General features: G+C 43.9%; 1 protein-coding gene across 1 annotated transcript; it reads left to right on the top strand.

Moving 5' to 3' along the window:
* Positions 1 to 5,442: 5,442 nt before the first annotated feature.
* On the top strand, positions 5,443 to 19,447 carry ARRDC3 (arrestin domain containing 3). The gene is made up of 8 exons (XM_086769883.1): positions 5,443 to 5,913; positions 9,173 to 9,254; positions 11,664 to 11,811; positions 13,021 to 13,123; positions 13,508 to 13,764; positions 14,189 to 14,351; positions 15,185 to 15,339; positions 16,706 to 19,447. The coding sequence occupies exons 1-8, from the start codon at positions 5,634 to 5,636 to the stop codon at positions 16,760 to 16,762; spliced, it is 1,245 nt and encodes a 414-aa protein (XP_086626009.1). The 5' UTR covers positions 5,443 to 5,633; the 3' UTR covers positions 16,763 to 19,447.
* The last annotated feature ends 1,783 nt before the right edge of the window (positions 19,448 to 21,230 follow it).

Genomic DNA, 21,230 nt, shown 5'->3' with positions numbered 1-21,230 from the left:
CTGGAATGAAAGGAACACCAAGCTGCTCAAGTCTTGCAAAAATGAGACATGCAAAACTTGCTAATAAAACTCTGGGGTGCCTCTGAAACAGAGTGTCTCAAAGGACAGGCACGGATTTTACCATTATCACAGTTAGAACCATAGATTCTTAAAATGGTTTGGGTGGGAAGGGACCTTGAAAGGCCAACCAACCCCCCTGCCAGAAGCAGGGACATCTCCAACCGGATCAGGTTGCTCAGAGCCCCGGCCAACCTGGCCTGGAACGTTTCCAGGGATGGGGCATCCACCACCTCTCTGGGCAACCTGGACCAGAGTTCCACCACCCTCGGTGTAAAAAATTTTTTCCTTATGTCCAATCTGAATCTGCCTCCCTTTATTTTGAAACCATCACCCCTTGTCCTGTCACACCAGGCCCTGCTGAAGAATCTCTCCCCATCTTTCTTGTAGGCCCCTTTAGGCACTGGAAGGCTGCTATAAGGTCTCCCGGAGCCTCCTCTTCTCCAGGCTGAACAGCTCCAGCTCTCCCAGCCAGGCCTCACAGCAGAGCTGCTCCAGCGCTCTCAGCATCTTTGTGGCCTCCTCTGGACCTTCTCCAACTGGTCCATGTTCTTCTTGTGTTGGGGGCTCCAGAACTGGACACAGTACTCCAGGTGGGGTCTCACCAGAGCTGAGCAGAGGGGCAGAATTCCCTCCCTTGACCTGCTGGACACACTTCTCTTGATGCAGCCCAGGATGCCGTTGGCTTTCTGGGCTGCAAGGGCGCATTGCCAGCTCGTGCTGAACTTCTCATCCACCAGCACTCCCAAGTCCTTCTCCTCAGGGCTGCTCTCAATCCATTCCCCGCCCAGCCTGGATTTGTGCCTGGGATTGCCATGACCCAGGTGCAGGACCTTGCACTTGGCCTGGTTGAACTTCATGAAGTTTGCATGGACCCACCTCTTCACTCTGCCTAAGCTCCACTTTGAATCCCCAAATCCTTTCTGTCGTTCAAACTTGGCCGACCGTATGTAACACAAGGTGCACCAAGGACCTGACTGACACATACTTCCTGCTCATCTCTGAAGCATTTCTGTTAACAGCTCCCTCTCCCATAACTTCCTTTGTACTCTTCCCCAGCTCACAAGGATTTTGGTGCAACCACTTCAAAAATCCTTAAAACACCCGTGCTTACTAGACCATCCTGCATCGCTACACTCTTGCACTCTCTTTTTCTGTCTGAACATCTTCACACCTCGAGGTTCCGGCACAAAGCCACATACAGCTGTCACACCCACAAGCCATCACCCCCCTGCCATTTCGGTTTCGGCGTGGGCATGAAGGCTGGCTTGCAGTGCTGAGCACCCTGTGTATTTTTGCATGCCTTGGGAACCCTCCCCACAGAGCTGCTGAGCCAAACAAGGGGTGCGGAGTCTATGTCTTCACTTTTTAAGAGCAGTCACCAGGAAAATGGAGAGAGGCACTGCTTCTGTGTCACTAAGAGGCCAAAAATAAAGACAGCAGCATGGCTTCCCCAACGTTCAAGGCCAGGTTGGCCGGGGCTCTGAGCAACCTGATCTGGTTGGAGATGTCCCTGCTCCTTGCAGGGGGGTTGGACTGGGTGGGCTTTCAAGGTCCCTTCCCATCTGAACCATCCTGTGATGATTCTGTTAACGTATCGTCCATGTCGAGGCTGGGACAGCTCTGGTCCATGTACAAAAGTGCAAATCTAGGCACCCGACAAACTTCCACATAAAAAAAAACCAAAAACCTCCAAGGCTGGGTGAAAGCTTATCAAGAATTTTTAGGATATTGCTTTGGGGTTTGCTGACCTAAATTCTGGCCATTTCTACATTGACGTCCTTCTACTGGATCTCAGCCTGCACAGCAGTCTGTGTCATAAAGGATTATCTCTCTAGGTCGCCTAAAAACCTCCAGCCAAGATCTGAACTGTGTGGACCTCTCCGAAGCAGAGCAGAGCGTCCTGACACTACGCAGCCATCGATAGTGGAATAGTTAAGTACAGATGAATCCGCTTTACGTATTCAGATAAATCAGTACTAATTTTCAAGTTTCCAGGGAAGACTCTCAGGCATTGCAATCTGTATTACCCACCCAGCCAGGATGGGTTTTTTTTTTTCTTTCTTTCCCTAATTTTCCATAATTATGCAACAAACTTTTTCTCCTCTTTCCCCTCTTCTGCACCCACCCCCCAAAAAAAGAGGAAAATAAAAGGCATACCTGGGAGGGCTTGCCAGTTTCCAGAAATGGTTATTTAAGTGAGGTCTAATCTTTGTCCCTTTATAGAGGCTGGAATATTGCCACCTTCCTTGGAGCTACCAACTCCAATAACAGACAGAGCACCATCTTCATGGGTTTTGTCAGCCAAAAACAAACAAACAAAAAAAAAATTTGGACCTGATTTTTCTAAGCTTTATGCAGACTTCTATGCGGACTCTATCATCTACAAGGCCTGAGAAGGGTTATTGGAGGCTCCTGGCAAAAAATAACCACTCTAAGTGTTGTACGAACTAAGGCTTCACTGCCTGCCGTTTATCTAAGATTATAAAACTTGATCATCTTTGTATTCATTTTTTAAAATCCTGTTCCGCCATCTGTAAAACTTACTGAACTCCTGAAGATTAACTATTTACAGTTAGCTAAACGTCTGAAAATAACGGCTAGACACCTCTTTTAGTTACACTCCATAGCATGTTCTCCATTTAAATAAAAGCAGAATTGTATTTTTAAAAGAAGATTTGATTTTGACACAAAGACTGCAGCGGTGAACGGCCAGTTTGCAGGAAAGCACAAGCAAAAGGCTTGCAAAAAGGCAGCGCAGGCAGTTTACCCCGTTTGCCACCAGATGGCACGAAACGTACAAATTACGAGAACGAAAATAAAACTAAGAGCACACTATGAGAAAGATTAAAAAAAAAGCGCTGTGTGACTTTTGGCAGGACGTGAGAACTGCATGAATACACATACCTACAACATCACTCTGCAGAACTGTGGATCTAAAATGTATTATTCATAACAAACGCTTAAACAAATTGTGTCAGCGTGTTTAGTGCTCCAGATTTAAAATTACACATAACCCTGTATAGTGGTGTGGTGGTCTAGAAGGTGCCTGGGACTAAAAGGTTTAAAAGTGTCTGCTTCTGGCTTCCCCTGAATCTGAACCTTCAAGTTAACATACCAAATACCGCCAGGGTCACAACCAAATCTTGCGATTTGGGAGTTTATAGCTGGGCCCACGACAACCAACAGGATGCAACACAGGAAATGCTGTTCCCTATCCATTCTCCTTGCCCGAAGGACACGGAGGTGAAGGACTGCAGGAAGGAGACTCATGTTTTAGGGAAGAGATAATAGGGATGAATTAAAAAAAAAAAAAACCCACAGGGAAGTTTCCTGAGTGGGGCACTAGGAGAAAGGTCATTATTTCAAACAGCAGCAGATCTCAGCTGAGACGCTTTGGGTGTAGAGTGAATATGAAACTGATTTATTTTTCCACTAAGCTTTAACAGGCATTTGGAATTAGTCTCGAAAACTAGGTCAACTTTCATGTAAGTCAGCACATCTGATCACTCAGGATATTTTGTAATTAACTCAGAACAATAGCATAGCAACATATGGAAATTAGAGAGCTTCAAAGATTCTGGGATTTTGCATTGCACGGGTACCCAAACGTCCCACTCATTTCAGTGGTCTCAGTTCCATGTGTTCGCAAAAACACCCAAGAAGGCTCAATCATGCCTGCAGTCCTCAAAAGTTTCTCCAAATTGCAGCCGTCTCAGTGCTGCAGTGAACATTTGTGTTGTTCTCAACAGGGCTACCGTCCATTGCATTTTCCTCCAGACAGAAATCCAGGAACAGGAAACATATTGTCTGCTGCTCAGCATGACGCACGGTCAGGACTCCTAACTGCCTGCAAATCGGCAAAACCTAGCGTCCTACAAGATGACCCACAAGCTCGCAAACGGCGTGATCTTCTTAACGCTTTACTCGCACAAAATGCTTGGTGCACAGCTCACGTCCCGACAGCGGCTGCGGTACTCTCAAGTTGTGCGTCTAGAAACAGAACAGTGAAAGACAGGAATCCTAGTGAGAGGGGAAGCAAGCCAGGGCTAGAAGGTCTGCAGACGACACACAGGGGAGGATTTACAGCAGCTCTGCAAAGTATTTTATCCTTCAGCAAGCCTGGAATGGGCAAATGCAATTAGTATACAAAATATATCACAGGTATCAGAAAATAAATGAGCACACATTGTACCCCAATGACATGGGAAGGTCCCTTTCTTTAACTATAAAAAAAAAAATCCATATGAATATCCACTGGGGTATGAATATCCAAGATTTGGGTCTTCAGCTTCCCGGAAAAGGCAACTGCTGTGCTTTCCGTCGTTGCCGCAGATTTGGCCTGAGAGAGGGTGAGAAGAAACCCAGAACTGGAAGGATGGGACCTGTGGCCTGAGCCGCCTGGATGGAAGCTGCATCCAGTTTGGCTCCCAGCTTTCACACATCCTGCAGACCACAGAGTTGTCGTTTCTGTGACTTGTGGAGGACACGGTTATCTTCTAAATTGTAGGGAAAAAAAAGGAAAAACGTGCAAATAAGCATATGCAGGAGACCATCTGCATCTAAAGACATGACAGCAACGGGAAAAGCATTAGCAGAATAATTAGAAGACCTCTGCTTCTCCTCCAAGTTATCTTTTTACGGTTGGACTCAATGATCCTAAAGGTCTTTTCCAACCGAAATGCTTCTACGAACATTTACCACAAGATGGTGCAAAAACATAAAAAGTCCTAACACAACGGCAGGACACATCGGAACATCTTCAGTCATAAAAAAAAAAAACCCACGGGAACCTCCACCAGGTGTCGGGTTAAGTTAAAGATGAATTACTTTTTTTTTTTTTTCTTTTACTTGAGAAAACCAGTAAATACCGGCATAGGCTGTGGAAGTCTGAGCGCAGCGCCTCAGCGCGAACACCCACCACCATCACACGTCTCATTGAAAACCTTGTGTCACTGGGGAAGACGTGAAGAATAATTAGCAATGCAGCGTTTAATAACTGAACCGAGTCTTTACCGTGGGTAAAATATATATAGAGATATAGATATATATTAAAAAATCCACACCAGCGGCAAAGAAACGCCCCCCAAACTGGCAAGGCACCGCTGTCCGGCAGGGCTGACCCCGCCTGGGGTCGCTCCCCCCGCTCCTTGACGCCCCAAAAAGCGAGGCCCCCACCCGAAACCCCCACCCGCCGCACCGCCGCAGCCGCCACAAACCGGTCTGTCCCCGCCGGGGCGGGGCGGCGGGAAAGGCGGAGCGCGAAGGGGCGGCCGGAGGGGCGGGGCGGCGCATGCGTACAGGCGCCGGAGCTTGTTTGTCACCGGCCTTATAAAGCGGGGGCCGGGACGGCCGAGGCAGCGCCTTTGTGGGGAGAGCGCGGAGCCGGTGTCTGCGGCGTCCCCCCCCCGCGCCGGCCGGGCTGGGGCCGGGGCTCCCCGCCCTCAGCTCCCCATGAGCGGGCTGTAGGGGTACGCGCCCCCGCGGTCGCCCTTTGCCTGAGGGGTTTTAGGGGTTTGGTTGTTTTTTTTGTTTTTTCCCTTACAGTCTATTTTTCTACACTTTGCTATATAACCATGGTGCTGGGGAAGGTGAAGAGTTTGACAATAAGCTTCGACTGTCTCAATGACAGCAATGTCCCCGTCTACTCCAGCGGGGACACAGTCTCAGGAAGGGTCAATTTAGAAGTAACTGGGGAAATCAGAGTGAAATCTCTGAAAATCCACGCGCGGGGACACGCGAAGGTGCGCTGGACGGAGTCGAGGAACGCTGGATCCAACACTGCCTACACGCAGAACTACACTGAAGAAGTGGAGTATTTCAACCATAAGGACATCCTGATCGGCCACGAGAGGGGTAAGGCTTTTCCTCGTCTGCGTTTATCCCTTTTTTTTAATAATTTTTTTTTTTTTAAATAGATGCGGTAGGTGTGGAGCAGGGACGTGCAGATCTTTTCAGCCCGGGTGTGAGATGCATCTGCAGAGTCCCTGCAAGCAGAACTGTGTTGCACAACCTGCACAGCCATTTATTAATACCTTATTTTTATTTTTTTCTTTTTAAATACCTTTTACCTTCCCCCCTCCTCCCCTCCCCGAGTAATACCAGCAGGATTTGCCCCTCTGTGGGGAAAACAGCTGTAAAGTCACAGCCAGTGAACGACTTCACTGGCAGCATCCTACCAAATCCTGAAATACAATGAAAGCATTAAAAAAAAAAACAGACTTTTTGACACATCGGGGTCCTGCTTTTCGGGCTGGTAATGGGACGGTTTACGTACGGATAGCTCGTTTCTGGCAGGTAAAAGATTCCCTGCGGCTTATTTTGACACATGCTATCGCCACCCCACGTGTAAATTTTTTATTTTTTTTTTCCTTTACCCTTTCCTTGTAAATCGCTTTAATTTCGGGGAGGGGGACACCCCGACGTGTCCGAAAAGCAAGGGGAGGGGGGCGGGTGCTTCATAGGAGCATCCCTCCCAAAACTGGGGAGAACCTCTTAGGTTTTTTGTTGGTTCCCCCCCCCCCCCCCCCATCCCCTCCGTGGGGGTCGCCGCGACGCCCACCCCCCCGGCTGACAAACCCGCGGTCCGGAGGTATTTTGTGGGTTTTTGGAGGGTTTTATTGTGCTTCCCCCCCCCCCCACCCCCAAGTTCGCAGCCTTTGTTCGAAGCGGTTCAATCCTGTTTGGGACCGGTCCGGGGCGGGGGGGGGGAGAGGGGGGGTTGCTCCGCGCAGATTGGCCGCACGCGTCAGGTGGTGGCGATGACTTAATTCCCTAGCACAGGGAAATAATGTTAAAACCGGTTATGTAATTTTGCCCTTTTTTTTTTCTTTTTTTCAAAAAAGAAAAAATTATGCAGCATATTTACTGCAAGGATGGGATATTTCCCATTCCTTTACGGGAGAAAAAAAAAATAAATATGTAATTTAAGAACTCTGCGCGCAGCACCCATTACCAAGCATTTCTGAAGTGAAAGCTGGGGGTTTCCTAAAAACCCTAAAAGGGTTTTTTTTTTTTAAATAATTAACCGCTCGTGCGCAGCTCGCTAACGGGGTGACTGGCGGCTCAGCCCCTGCTTAGAAACCCAAGAAACTTCACGCACCTCGGGGTCGCGGGTGACAGGAGCCTGTGGACACGGACGACCCTCCCGTGGCGGTGTAGCTGGGGGCGGGGGGGGCGGGGTGCCCACGCGTGGGAGTGGGCGTGGGATGGTGGGGGGGAGGACGGTTCGCGCCCCGCTGCCCGCCGACCCCCGCGGCCGAGTTTCAATGACTGCCCCGGGCGCCGCTCCCTCCGACCATGAGCTGGGGACCCCGCCCACCCTCTCCCCTGATTGGCCGGCCGGGGTTTGTTGCCTTGTTGCTAAGGCGATGCCAGCCGCTGATTGGAGGGGCGCCGGCCGCGGGGGTGAAGGGAGCAGGTTTTCCCCTTTCCCCCGGGCTGGGCGGGGGCCGCTCCCCTTGAGGAGCTGCGGCGGCGGGAAGCCCCGTCCCGCGGGACTCCCTGCGGCCGGTCACGTCCTCGCCGCGCCGTCCCCCGTCCACCCCACCCCGGTACCATCCCCCGAACAGGGTCTCGGCGGAAGGCGAGGGGCGGGCGGCGCCCCGCCTTCCCCTCCTTTCCCTCCCCGAGGCGGCGGGGAGCGGAGCTGCTGAGCGAATGCGGCGGGTGTAACGTATACCGTATGTATATGAGCGGGCTGGCTGGGGATCCGCTCGCACCGGTTTAGGCCGGTCGGTTCCTGCTCCAGCCTGGCCGCTGATTGACAGCTCAGCACTTGTTTACCACAGCTCCGCCGCGGCCGCCCCGGCTCGGCGGGACTGCTGAGCTGGCAGAAAAGGGGGGGGGGAAAGGAGGGGGGCAGGACGGGAACTCGCCTGCGAGGAGGAGATCGCCGTGCTGGGAGGCACAGGCACCGCCGAAAAAACAACTCTCCCCCTGCCCTTAAAAAAAAAAGTTAAAAAATAAAAAGCCTCGCAGTGATACGCGTTGTCTTGCCCTCTCGGCGCTCTTTCCTGACATTTATTTCTGAAGGTGTCCGTAGCTTGCTGGTGGGGGCTGGGTTTTTCTTGGGTGTATTTTTCAATTTTTTATTATGTTTTTTTTTAAAAAAAAAAAAAGATTCTCGGCGTTTTGGTGCGCTACAGAAATGGGAGCACTGGCCTTTCTGTAGGACAATGGGAACTTAAAATCATCCTGTGTGCCTCCATTAATGCTTCAGACCATTAATTAGAAGCGATTGCCTTTCGCATTCCCTTGCTATGTCCCCTTTTATTATTCTGGCCTTTCTCATGTGCTTTTGCAGTTATTTTTTTCTCTCAACTTTCTGTTTTGATGGAGTCAGTGTTTTTTTTTTTCTGGTTTTATAGTGGTTACGTTGGAATAAACCACAAATCTGTTGCAGCATTTAAAGGCTTGCAAGAAACAACTGTAAGTGAAGGTCAGTTTTCTTGATGGAACCATCAAATATCTAGGTCTTGCTGTCTGAGCAAGATAAAGTGAATCTAGCAAAAAATAAAAAGTTGCGCTCTAGACAGCGTTAATCGGGCAGGTTGCCATTTTTTCAATGCCCCTGAATTTGTCTGGTACTTTCCCGGTGGTGCTTGTACACTCGTTTTTATTCTCCCCCTTTTTTTTTTGTTGATTAATTTCTGTACACTGTTGCCAGGCAAGAGATGAAAGGAAGCCAAATTACTAAATTTAATCTTACACAGCAGACTTTGTGCAGATTGCTTAATGCTGTTAAAGAGCCATCTCTATTTTGTTTTAACTAGTTATTACAGTGGAAAGCATGATTTCCATTACAGATCTTGTAGGCAGGTCTTGAAATGGCAGCGCTTGCAACTGTGTCAGTGTTGAGAGGTGAGATTAAAAATTACAGCAAATTAAGCTCTGCTTCTGTATAAGGTGAACCTGGCAATCTTGCCTGTCCCTCTGTAGGTAAGATCTGACCCTGCGTCCAGCAGTTAATATGAGTGGAGCAGAGACCCTTGTTTCTGGGACACTGTGTTCATAAGTGCTATAATGAGTGTAAATTCCTTTTATTCTGGAAGAGAAGCCCATGCAATATATAAAATGTGTGCAAGTGGAATAGTATGTTTGTTTTTTCTTCCAGACGATGACAATTCAGAGGAAGGCCTTCACACCATCCATTCGGGAAGGCACGAATATGCATTCAGCTTTGAGCTTCCGCAGACGTAAGTGCCGCCACACAGTCCTCGGGCCCTGCTGCCCACCCTTCTGAGCAAAACTCCTGCTGTGGGTGGTGGGGAAACCTTTTCAATGGTAGCAGGAATTGTGCTGCGACATGCGGCGAGGACATAATCTCATTAAACTGAAGAGGTTGCTATTAAACTGGTACACACTTGCTTTTTTTTTAATTATTTCCACAAAATAGGAGCTTGTTGCTGCCCAGCTCCTCAGTGTCTTTTCACCAAATGCTGCTGACTCATTAGGTCTCCCAATATTTTACCGCTTCCCCAGAGGAGGGAAGAAGAATTTGAAATGTCACTGGAGTCCTGCAGAATGTCTGAGATACCTTCTAACTCCACCAGCAATTTGGTGGAGCCATGCAGACCAGCAGAACTAGAACTAGAGATAAGATCGTAGCTGAATTGTTTGGGCTCAGTCTGGAGCAGATGTGACGAGTTTAACTATATTTGAACAAAAGAGGAGGTTATTCTTGTTTATGTAGGACATATGTACCAAGGCTGGCCTTTATGCAGAAAGCCTGGGTGGAAATAAGCAGAAGGATGGGTGGATGAAGCAAGAGGAATTCCTGTACCTAATCCTGTTTGTCTCAGAAAGAAAAGGTGAAGCAAGAGTGAGAGCAGAAGTGTGAAGATAAAGATTGTTCCCCCACCCTCCAAGCCTCAGAAGTGTAATGCAGACATTGTGAATAGAAGAACAGAGGGAGAGTCTTGACATGGATGGAAAAAAAGGAGCCTTTTGCTGTAAGAGGCAAGCAGTGAAGTCATGAATGTTGAAAAAAAAATTGGCAGTGTTGTATGAAATAGCTCAGTCCCTAATATTAAAGTTAATAAACCATCTGTTCATGAGAGTGCAGGTTTTAGCAAAACCTGCAGATGATAAACACTTCTATGGCTCAGTTTCAAAGTGAAACACAGAGCCTACAGTAGATCTTACTGAAACAGTGGAGAAGGCTGATATACGTGGAGATTCTGAAAAACAATTTAGCATTCTGTGAAAATCACAACAAATACTGATCTTCCCCTGAGTTGGAACGGGCATTTAAATATGAAAAACCAAAATATTGTGTGTGAACATGTAATGTTTAGCTGGAAGTGAAGCAGGCAGCCGGCAAAATACCATGAGCACTGGTCAAAACACAGGTTCTCTTAAAGTGACCTGAAGGAATCACTGTGAAGCCAGCTGTTGAGAATATTGAAAAAGCAAAGACTGATCTTAACAGCCTGAAGTTTGACACTGCCTACTTATTTTTTAACTTTGTGTCCATAGAATACTTTCAAAATTTACTGAAACTACAGAGCAACAGTAAGAAAGATGCTCACTGCCCTTACTGATTTTCCCCCCGCCCCCCCCCCTAAAGAATATGGGGCAGGATGAAACATTGAAGACAGATTAGAAAATCCTTTCATTTGAATAATTAGGAAAAAAAAGTAAATATTTCAGATGTGCAAATAGAGAAGTCAAACCTGTAACTGAAAGAGTCATTCTAGTAGAGTGCTAGCATGGCCAGTAGTATTCCCTACGGAAGATAGGGAAGCTTTGGGAATAATTTGTGTATTCAAAACATGGTATAATAGAACATAGTTGAATAAAAATAAGGAAAAAATGTCATGGGAAACTACTACTGTTAATTGGAGATACTTTTGTCTTTCATTTTACGATGTTTCAGGAAGAAAGGTGATGCTGGAAGGTTTGGCAATCCTTTCCATGCCATTCTTCCTCCAGCTCCCAAAAGGACTTCTTCCGTCTGTCAAAGTTCAGAGCAGGATAGGCTTGATGATTTTTTTATATATATATATATATATGCTTACTTATACACATCCATATAAAAAATAAATGTTTTAAGCTGGTCTCATCAGGGTAGAGGAAAATTAGAAGGTATTCAAAATAGCATCTCTCTTCAGAACTCCAAATATTTAATCTGCTGTAGATGAAGCAAACCGCAGAAGTGCGGAGTTACAGCTAAAATTAACCTGACACTGAGACACCAGCCAAGTAAACAATAGACAATGATTTACAAAAATTGGTTGGTACTAATGCTAATTTTAAGTTGGTAGTCTTCATTTGGCCTTAAAAGGGGGATGCTTTACTCTAGACGTGAAAGTGGCCTCTTGAGTTTAAAGGAAATGTGTACTCTCCTGGCATTTTCTAGTACAATTCTTTAATTGATTCTTAAAATCTATGCAAAACTACAGTAGGATGAATTGGAGATGATTTTTTCTCCCAGCTTTAATCTTGAATTTTTCCGAGATATGGAAACTTTGCAAATAAGTTACGCTGCATTAAATACTACAGTGCATTAAAAATGCAGTTCTACATACTAATCTCTGATCTGATCAATTGTATTATTATTAGACAGAAAGACTTTACTCAATTTTGACCTTTGTCCTGCACAGACCACTTGCTACCTCATTCGAAGGCAGACATGGCAGTGTGCGCTATTGGGTGAAAGCCGAGTTGCATAGGCCTTGGTTTCTACCAGTAAAATTAAAGAAGGAATTTACAGTCTTTGAACATATAGATATCAACACTCCTTCATTACTGGTAAGAATTGACAGAACTACTCATTCTTTGTTTCTGGCATAAAAATAATGAAGTATAAGTGAAACAATATGCACATCTAATTTTACCTAATATTTATCTGCTAGTTTAATTACAGTTAATCTCTGAAGTATTACATCAGTTCAGCAACTCTATAACTATTTGTATTTTGAAAGCTATGTTTCCCTGTACTTGGAGTTGCTTCGCTTTAAGATATGTAAAATGACTTTGTCAGTTTAAATTGATAGTACTAAATTGTGAAGTATCACTAAGAAGGAGAACTTTGAGAACTGTTCTTCTTTGATTTTGAATAATCTGTGGAAGGAACAGTGAAACTTAAGAGAACAACTATAGTGAGAGACTGCTAACTTAAAAATGCAAAGTAAAAAATGTACTGGCGTGCATAATTGATAATTTCCATATGGATAGTTTTCTACCAATGGGGAGAAATTATCACAATTCTATATAATTTTTTTCTGAAATGTCATTTCATTAAAGTAATTTCAGTATTGCAACTGCTTTCAATAAGGATTTTATTTCAATCTGGCCTAAAATTCCTTCACTTGTTTTTCCTCCTCTTCCCCAAATTCTGATCTACAGAGTTGGGGAAGAAAACCCTCAAAGTCCATTGAAATAGGTTTCTTGCGTGTATGGGTGAAAAACCAGACTTGGAAAGGGACGTTGGCCTTGCACTAATTCCATTAAAATCAAAGGACTCCCGTTTGACTTTAATGGGCTTTGGATCAAGTCCTAAATCCTGGTACCATGTAAAATAACAAAGTCTGTTTAATACAGATGAAACGGGATCGTTCCGAAACAGAGGAAATAGCAGGAATCAAGGTTACAGTACTTAGTTATTGTTTCTGAAATACAGTGTACTGGAATACAGTTTACTGATAAATGGAAAGCTTTGCCAACGATTTGTTGGGATATGTAGGCTATAAAGCCTTTTCTTAAGTTACGTGGTATTTATGTGTAAGAGCTGTGTTAAGCGTGACTGTTGTATGATGTGTAGCAGGAAAGGTGGTGTTAATAAGTAACGGAATTAGAATAAACCCTTTAGCTGTGTAGTGCCATTGAAACCAGCTATACTTGTCAAAATAGTTAATGTTATTAAATATATTATGAAAATAATTTTTTGTTTATTAAAATAGATTAAGAGATTCATGGAACTCTTTAATTAAAGTGAGCAATGTTGTTCTTTTCTTGCAGTCACCCCAAGCAGGCACAAAAGAAAAGACTCTCTGTTGTTGGTTTTGTACCTCAGGCCCAATATCCTTAAGTGCCAAAATTGAAAGGAAGGGCTACACCCCAGGTACGTAACAGAAGTAATTATAGGAAATGTTTTTCCTTCCCTTTTAAAATGACAGTTTGTACTTACTGCTTTTATATGATAAATATTTAAACTAGTCTTACTGCTTCAGTCTGCATTCAGCGATCTTACTGATATTTTTTTAACTGTGACTAACTTTAATGCTAGCTGTGTTTTCAGATTGTCAAAGGACATTGCTTCTATTAGGCCTGTGCATTTTTCTTGTAGATCAGCTCATGGTGATCCCATTCGTGTTATCAATGGATGCTTTTCAAGATAGAGCATTGCTAGTAGCATCCAGTGCATTATAACAGTACGCAGAATGTGGCAATTTGCTTAAGCTGCCTCATAAATACAGAGAGAACATGAAATTCTGTTTTGTTTCAGGTGAATCAATTCAGATCTTCGCTGAGATTGAGAACTGCTCTTCCCGTGTGGTGGTGCCAAAGGCAGCCATTTACCAAACACAGGCATTTTATGCCAAAGGGAAAATGAAGGAAGTCAAACAGCTTGTTGCCAACCTGCGTGGGGAATCCTTGTCATCTGGCAAAACAGAAACCTGGAATGGCAAGCAGTTGAAGATCCCACCTGTTTCCCCTTCAATCCTAGACTGCAGTATAATCCGTGTGGAGTATTCACTGATGGTATGTTGGATGGTCTGTTACACTTGAGCTGAGTAGTCCCTGTGCTATTCCTTGCAAATTGCAAACGAAGCATTTTGTGCTAACTAGTTACAAAAGAAATATGTATCTTGGTAGTTGAGTCCTGACAAGAGTTCTGTAAATCACTTTAAGTCATGCATGTTCTTAAAGCGGGTGTGGTGTGCCAGCTAGGCAAACGTGTTACGAGTAGACAGTCCTTCCATGTGAGGGCTTGTGTTAAGAATCCTGAGCTGCGTTGAACTCCAGGAGCTTTTTGTGTCTGTGGGGGCATTGGCCCTATAACAGACAGTAAGAAACAAGTTCCTCCTTGAAAGCTCCGTGGGCAGAGAGCTTAAGTCTGATAGTTACAAAATGCTCATACAAACCTACGTTGTAATCAAACGCCTCTTTTGTTGCTGTTCTGCAGGTGTACGTTGATATTCCAGGCGCCATGGATTTATTCCTTAACTTACCACTGGTCATTGGTACCATTCCTCTACACCCATTTGGTAGCAGAACATCAAGCGTGAGCAGCCAGTGTAGCATGAACATGAATTGGCTTGGTCTGACACTGCCTGAAAGACCAGAAGGTAACCTGACAATACAAATCCCAATCAGTTTGCTCATCTGTGTTGATTTTTTTTGTCTGCTTTATTCATTGCTGTGGTGCAAACAGAGCCAAATTGCATCCGTCATAATAAAGCCCACAGGAAGTCCCCTTGGGGGTGTTTCCTTGCCACCTCCTTGTCCTCTGTAGAGGAGCTCCCTGCATCCTTCTTTTGAGGACAAGCAGTGAAATCCAGCTGCTTGGAAGCTGGCGCAACTGAAAGCACAGGATGACACTGTACCTGTGCAGCATTAATTCTGCCTCCAGTATCCCATTTGCATCATTAGATATAAGGTGTTACAACCTGTCATAATAGCAATTTAAGGTGGCCTTTACCAGTCTTGTAAGCCAAGGCTTTGTGAAAATACAGTGTAATTCATTTCAGTGGGAGATATCCCTTGATAAAGGAGAAACTCTGTCTCCTCCCTCTGTTTTCACGTATCTAGTAAACATAACTGCTTTTATGTACAAATCCTCTAGACTCCAGAAATGAGTCTGGGCCTGCAGTGTTCTGCCATTCCTGCCTATACAGAAATTCAGTGTTCTGGGTATGCTTTCAATTCTAAAGGGGATATTTTAGGGAGGGACCCTAAAGGGGGGACCACAATAAGTAGTGGTCAGTCTGCTCTTGGATTTGAGCATAATCTTAAAACAGCCTACCCTCCCTCACGTGTTCAACAACTGTTTAAAAGGTCACTGAAGTAATTTACCTACCTACTGGTGCATTTTACAATGATAAGTTTAATATTTATTATGATTTATTTTGACATGCATAAGGATTTTGTAGTTTGAACTACATGTGCCTTTTCCCTGCAGCACCTCCTAGCTATGCAGAAGTGGTCACGGAGGAACAAAGACAGTCCAGCCTTGCACCCGTAGGTGCTTGTGATGACTTCGAGAGAGCGCTTCCTGGACCGTTGTTTGCATACATCCAGGAGTTCCGTTTTCTGCCTCCACCCCTCTATTCAGAAGTAGGTACCTCAGACAGAATATTATAATCAATTAACTGGTTTTGAGTTCTGTCTTGTGGATTAAATGTAGGAAGTTGGTTTCTCCTCTCAGGAGAAATCATTAAGAGGATGAACAAGGCATAAAGCAACTTTATTACTTTTAGCAAAAGTGCAAGTGAATTGTATCAAGAGTTCTCAGGATTTATCAGAATTCTAATGCTTTGTAGAAATTTGCAAACTGTTGTGTACCCTTTTAGCAACTTCATTAAAGCCTTGCGTTACATACAACGCATTGCATTGGTTAACGCCAACACTTTGGGTCTATAGATGCACAGCACTATCTTTCAAAAAAGATATCTTTCAGCTCTACTTTGTGCGTTTTTGGTTCTGGGTCTGCATTCTGGCTTTCAGAAGTTCCATGTAGATGAGTTGAAGGTATTCGTTCTGACTTAGGTTCCTGTATATACACGGTTGTCCAACATCTGGCTGCGTTTTCAGTGGTGTGAAAGCCACTCAATAACCATGACAAAACTTCAGAAGCTTTCAGTGTTCCTGTTTTTCAAGGAAAAGGCAGTGGTGTAGGACAACAGTGAAATAGCGTCCTTTGGCTAGATGCCTGAATCATATTTTTCTTCTCTCGAAACACTACTGTGCTGCTGAGAGGGCAGAGAAGGGGCATGGTTTGTATGCTGGAGACTTCTCTGAGGACTTTTCTGTAGCTTAACCCTAGCATACAACTCAAGTCTTTTTCATCTTAGATACTTAAAGATGTATAAATAAGTCTTTTTTTTCTGTCCTCAGAAAATGATTGTATAAAACTAACTGATAAGAATGTTGTCTAAAGGATACACTGTACACTTAGACTATTTTTACTGTCCAGTTCTGGAGATGTAAGTTGGCAAGCTCCCCTTCTTTTGTAGAAAGGAAGAAGTATGGGTGTGTAACACAAACTTGTAAGACGTTTTGTGGTGTGTTTGAGGATTAATTGCTTGTAAGTCAAAAGTAGAATGATAACCTTTTATCTTCTGAACCAGAACATCTGAAATAAATGAACATTTTAAGTTACATTTTCAGTGATTAGTCATGTCTTTTTAGAGTGCAGTATACAATTCACATTATTTTCAAGTCTCTATTTAGTTCTTTGTGCTTATCCTTAAATTACCATCAACTTGTAGTGTAAAGTTTTTTACTATACTTAGTTACTAATTTTCCATTGAAATTTTTTTCTAATTGACTGGAGATTTTTCAGTCATTTGAATAACCTTTGGATTGGGAATGCTGTTTATCACTTGTCAGTTTTGGTGGGGTTTTATTTGCATTGCTTTATTTCTAGCAATTGACTCTAAAAATGCCTTGGGTTGTTTTTTTTTTTTCCTCTCTTGCTTAGATTGATCCAAACCCCGATCAGCCCACAGATGACAGACCATCTTGCCCCTCTCGTTGAAGGAATCCATGAAAAGCTGACTTGGCTTGGGTTTTGAATCATACCTACCGTGTTGAAGGTCGAGGCATCGTGGTGGAGACACACTTTCAAAGGGAAGTGGTTTTGCTCTTGCCTGTATGGTGAATAGACGAAAACAACCTGTGATCATGTTTTGAAGCCTACAATAACATTGTAGGACTGCTCCACATGCTTGAAGACCTGAGCTTTTTTTTTCCCCCCTCCTTAAATACTGGCACATACTAGGAGCAGCCTTACTAACCTACAGTCATGTGTGTCAAAACACTCAAACCACAGTTTAAGAGAGGGATAGCTTCCTCTTATGATTTGGAAATTTGCACATGCTCATTGCTTACGTTGTGCGGTTCAGTGTCACTACAGCTTTTTCTCATTTATGCCGGACTGTTGTTACTCCCCTCTTACTCGTTTGTGGTCCGCACAATAAGGAGCAAAAGTTTTGACAAAAGAAAAAACAGCAACAGACTTTGACAAATGCACTGACTTTTTCTTTTTTTTAATTTAATGTAGCCTGGACTTTACCTGCATATGCACATGCTCAGAATTGTCCTAGTAGGCTGATCATGTATCACTTCTTCAGCTTGGATCCTATTGTGGATTTATTTACAAACATCAAATGCCTTCAAGCCAATCCTTCTTGCTGTATGTTTTGCAGCCTACTGTAGTAGATAAGCAACAGATGTGGGGCTCGGGTGGGGGGGTGGAGAGTTAATAGAAAGAAACTAATAACTTCATCAAGATTGTATACCTTCTTGATTTCTTTAAGAATTTGTTGCCTTTCTACTATTATCGCAAAGCAGCGTTTTGTTACAGACTGCCTAAAAATCACTTAATCTCAGGTGAACTCATCACTTGCCAAACTGTTGGAATGCTATTTGTTTTGTTACGTTGCACTGTTGAGTTACTTCTCTTTTTTTTTGTTCTGTGTTTGTGTTTTTTGTTTTTGTTCTTTATTCAAGAGGGGGATCTGGAATAGGGACATACACAAAAGTTACAAAATCCATGCTCATTCCCATTTCTCTTTCTATGTTATTAAAAAAAAAACACGTTCAAGTTGTGAAGCTTTAAAAAAAAAATGGGCACAAATAAAAGCAGCACCAGCAGACACCAGCTGAGCCTCAAAATAATTTTAAAAGGAAATAGTCATGCGCTGTCTAGGATTCATAGACTGATCAGTATCTCAAGTAGTGGGGATGGGAAGGGAAAGTAAATTTATTTTTGTATATAGTTACCTAATCACCAAAAATTCTATATGTAATGAGTCTCTAGGAGAAAGTATATTTCAGACTGCAAGAAAAGCTTTGACTATGCTAAGAGCTCAGTTTGTGCACTTTGTATTATCTTCAGGGTTTATGATACTGTAAAAATAGTAAAGCTAGAAGTATACTTCAACTGAGCGAGATCAGTGTTGCCAGCCGTACTGGGATACTAGTTAGCTAGAGTTGCTTCCACAGTTGCGTCTTCTGTGGTGCTCTTAAGAGCTTTAAAACAAACAAGACAGCGATTTTCACTGCACGTTCTTTCAGAATGCAAGAAATTATACGGAAAGAGCACTTGCCCGATGAAGAAGAGAGTGCAGTGGAGCCATTAGATGTGCTAAAACAAATACCAGCACTTACATGCTAGAGATTTACAATAAAAGTCAACTTTTCAGAAATCAGACCATTGACAAAGGGATACGCTTCTGGTGTTGATGACTTAAAACAAATCAAGACGTAATCCATCAGCTGTCTATCTCCTTGTGCAATAAAACAGCTCGGAAGGGAGCGGGAGGCTAGTGTTTCTGCCTGGTGCTCATTCTTAGAAACCTCTGCCTTATTTTTAAGGCTTCATAAATGCGACAGAATAATAGGCTTTTCCATAAGTGGCCTTTATGAGAACATGAACCGTAATTCATGTTTCAAAAAATGACAACAGGGTGATAAAATACAAATGAGTCGCGTTTTAAGTGATTCAGTTAAAAGGCTTGGGCTTTGAGCAAGAATATTGGATGAGAAGGAAATTAGGGGATATCTTTCATTACTAGGCCAATTTTGTGAATGTCCCTTCCCTGTACCCTCTCCAACCAGTCAATTTTAAAAGCTGATGGGATCGTTGGCATAAAAGGGCATTTGGTGGTTTTACTTTTTTTTCCTTTTTTGTTACTTTAACAGACTAGGGAACAATTGCTGGTATACATAGCATTAAAGTACTTATCACAGTATAATGGAAAATTGCATATGAAGCAGGATTGACCAATATCGTAGTAATTGACATGGCGTCACAGCCATTGTGATTAGAGTGAAAAATTCTGTAACCTTACCAAATAAAGACTTTCGGTTTAAATTACGGTGTTAGTTGCTCAGAGGCATTATTCTTCCACAAGTATTGGTCAATTCTCAGCATTATAAAACATGAGGTTCACAGCTGTAGCCCAGTATTTGATAGAGAATTCTGATCTGAATTAGGAAAAAGTAAGTAAAATCCAAACATTAGAGAAACAAAGTGCAATATTAAATGTTTGCTTTATAGATTATATTCTATGGCTGTTTGTACTTTTTCTTTGTTTTTAGTTTTGGTGCTGAATATGTCCTTGTAGACTCTTGTTTCAAGAAAACTATGTGGAAAACAATTTAATTTTTCCTATTGCTCTTCCTTGTGGAAAATAAACTTTTGTAAAAAAAAAAAAAGCCTTTTAAATGTTTTCAGTGTAAGTCAAAATTCTTTGCACATTACCTAAATATTTTTTTTCAAAAGATGTTTATGTATAAGATAATAACTGTGAGGATTACATATGAGCTAGGTAAGAAAACTCTTCCTAGAGCTGTACCGCCCCGTACCACGAAAGTCCAGTTTCAGCACCCTCGGCGTTTTATTTACACGAGTGAGCTCCTGGGGCTGGGTCCCAGATGGGAAATTACTCTTTCCTACATTGGAAAATGTCAGTAACTCAGGATATGCATGTGTTTCCAGGACACGGTGTTTGTGTGTCACTGGAGCTGCGGTGACCCTGGTTCCAGGCGTCTGGCCCTTTCCACAACGCGGGGCTGGGAGGGGGCAACACCTATTTCGGTGGTGCTGGGAGGAAACTGGGGAAGGGGAATGACTCCTGAGGTCTGTTTTGCAGCTCTGGCTGGGAAATGTGGTTTGGCAACGTGGGGTGGAGAAGGTGCCCTTTGGCTGTTCCCTTGGAAGGGTCTGGCCTGAGCAGATGTTGAAAATATCCACCTGTGATCTGCTCCCCCGCCCTGTGGAGCTCAGCGAGGTATTCGCCGCGCTCCCCCCCGCCTCCCCCCGTGCCAGCAGCGAGGCCCTGCCGTGGCATCTGGCTTCCGCATACCATGCACAGCTGAGGCTCTGGCAAAACAGATTGTCGTCATCCTTCGGTATCAACGTGTCGCTTGACCTAAGAGAAGGTTCAGCAGGCGAGCAGCCAGGGGCTCGGGCAGCCGGCGTGCGCTGTTCCTCTCTTGGTGTTCGGGGCACGGGGGACCACGGCATTCCCAGAGTACTGTACCCTCAGTTCTGCGGTGCAGCTATTAACAACCCAAACATTTAATCTAACTCCGTACATCCTGCAAACAGTAGGATCTCCCTCTGTGAAAACAGTTTCGGCTTAAATTTGGGTTTTTAACTGGAAATTATGGAGAATCTAGGCAGATTTCTTAGGGTTTTTTTCCCCTGTTAATAACAGTTGATCACCTCTGCCCGAGTTCTGGTTCAAACCAATAAGAAACATAAAATATTATCTTTCATTTTGTTCATCTGCTTGGAACTCCTTCATAGCTGAGTGACAACTGGAATATTTTTTTTCCTAATACCAGCACAACCCTTCTTAGTAACCACATTGTTAAGGTTTAAGTTAGCATCAGCATCATTTAAGGGACGCGCACTTCCCGCGGTTCTGTGCAACATTTTCTTGAAATCTCACATTTTCAGAGCAGCACCGGCACTTAACAGTTCGTTTGAGTGTAGCTTTATTGTCAGTAGTACTATAAAGCTGGAAAGTACCAAAAGTTTTATTCTTTGAGATCTGTTTTTTTTTTAATGCAAATGTTTCTTGTATCTGCTTATTAGAGCACCTGTGTGCACGTGCAGATCTGTGCAACACCAGGATGCAAAACTAACCGCTCTTCCACCTCAGCTGTCCGTGGAAGTGCGCAGAAGGGCGGCAAGTTCCCATGCTTGAGCACCTGAGCTTCTGAGAGACGCAAGGTGATGCTGAAAAAAATCAAACACCACCTTTTCTGGCAAATACCTAGCTAAAACATGTACCTGGCACTTTTTAACCTCTTTCTAGATTTAAGGCCTTTTGTGTTTGACAGAAATGAACCGATAACTCGCCGTAAACTCCGTCTGCCTTCGCTTTCCACAGAACGACCGCAAGCACGAAGCGCAGCTGCCAGGCCGACACAGGGTCTCCAGAAGCTGGGCGTCCACCCACGCTTTCCTCAGGAAAACGTCTTCACCCAGG

This window comes from Chlamydotis macqueenii, chromosome Z, assembly GCF_036417535.1.
Source record: "Chlamydotis macqueenii isolate bChlMac1 chromosome Z, bChlMac1.mat, whole genome shotgun sequence".
NCBI lineage: Eukaryota > Metazoa > Chordata > Aves > Otidiformes > Otididae > Chlamydotis > Chlamydotis macqueenii.
The sequence above is the reverse complement of the archived record's forward strand: the minus strand, read 5'-3'. Positions and strand labels throughout refer to the sequence as shown.

Coding starts and splice junctions, on each gene's coding strand:
- ARRDC3 (XM_086769883.1), top strand. CDS start 5,634: ATGGTGCTGGGGAAGGTGAAGAGTTTGACAATAAGCTTCGACTGTCTC. Junction 9,255..11,663: donor AGCTTTGAGCTTCCGCAGAC/GTAAGTGCCGCC, acceptor TGTCCTGCACAG/ACCACTTGCTACCTCATTCG. Junction 11,812..13,020: donor TCAACACTCCTTCATTACTG/GTAAGAATTGAC, acceptor CTTTTCTTGCAG/TCACCCCAAGCAGGCACAAA.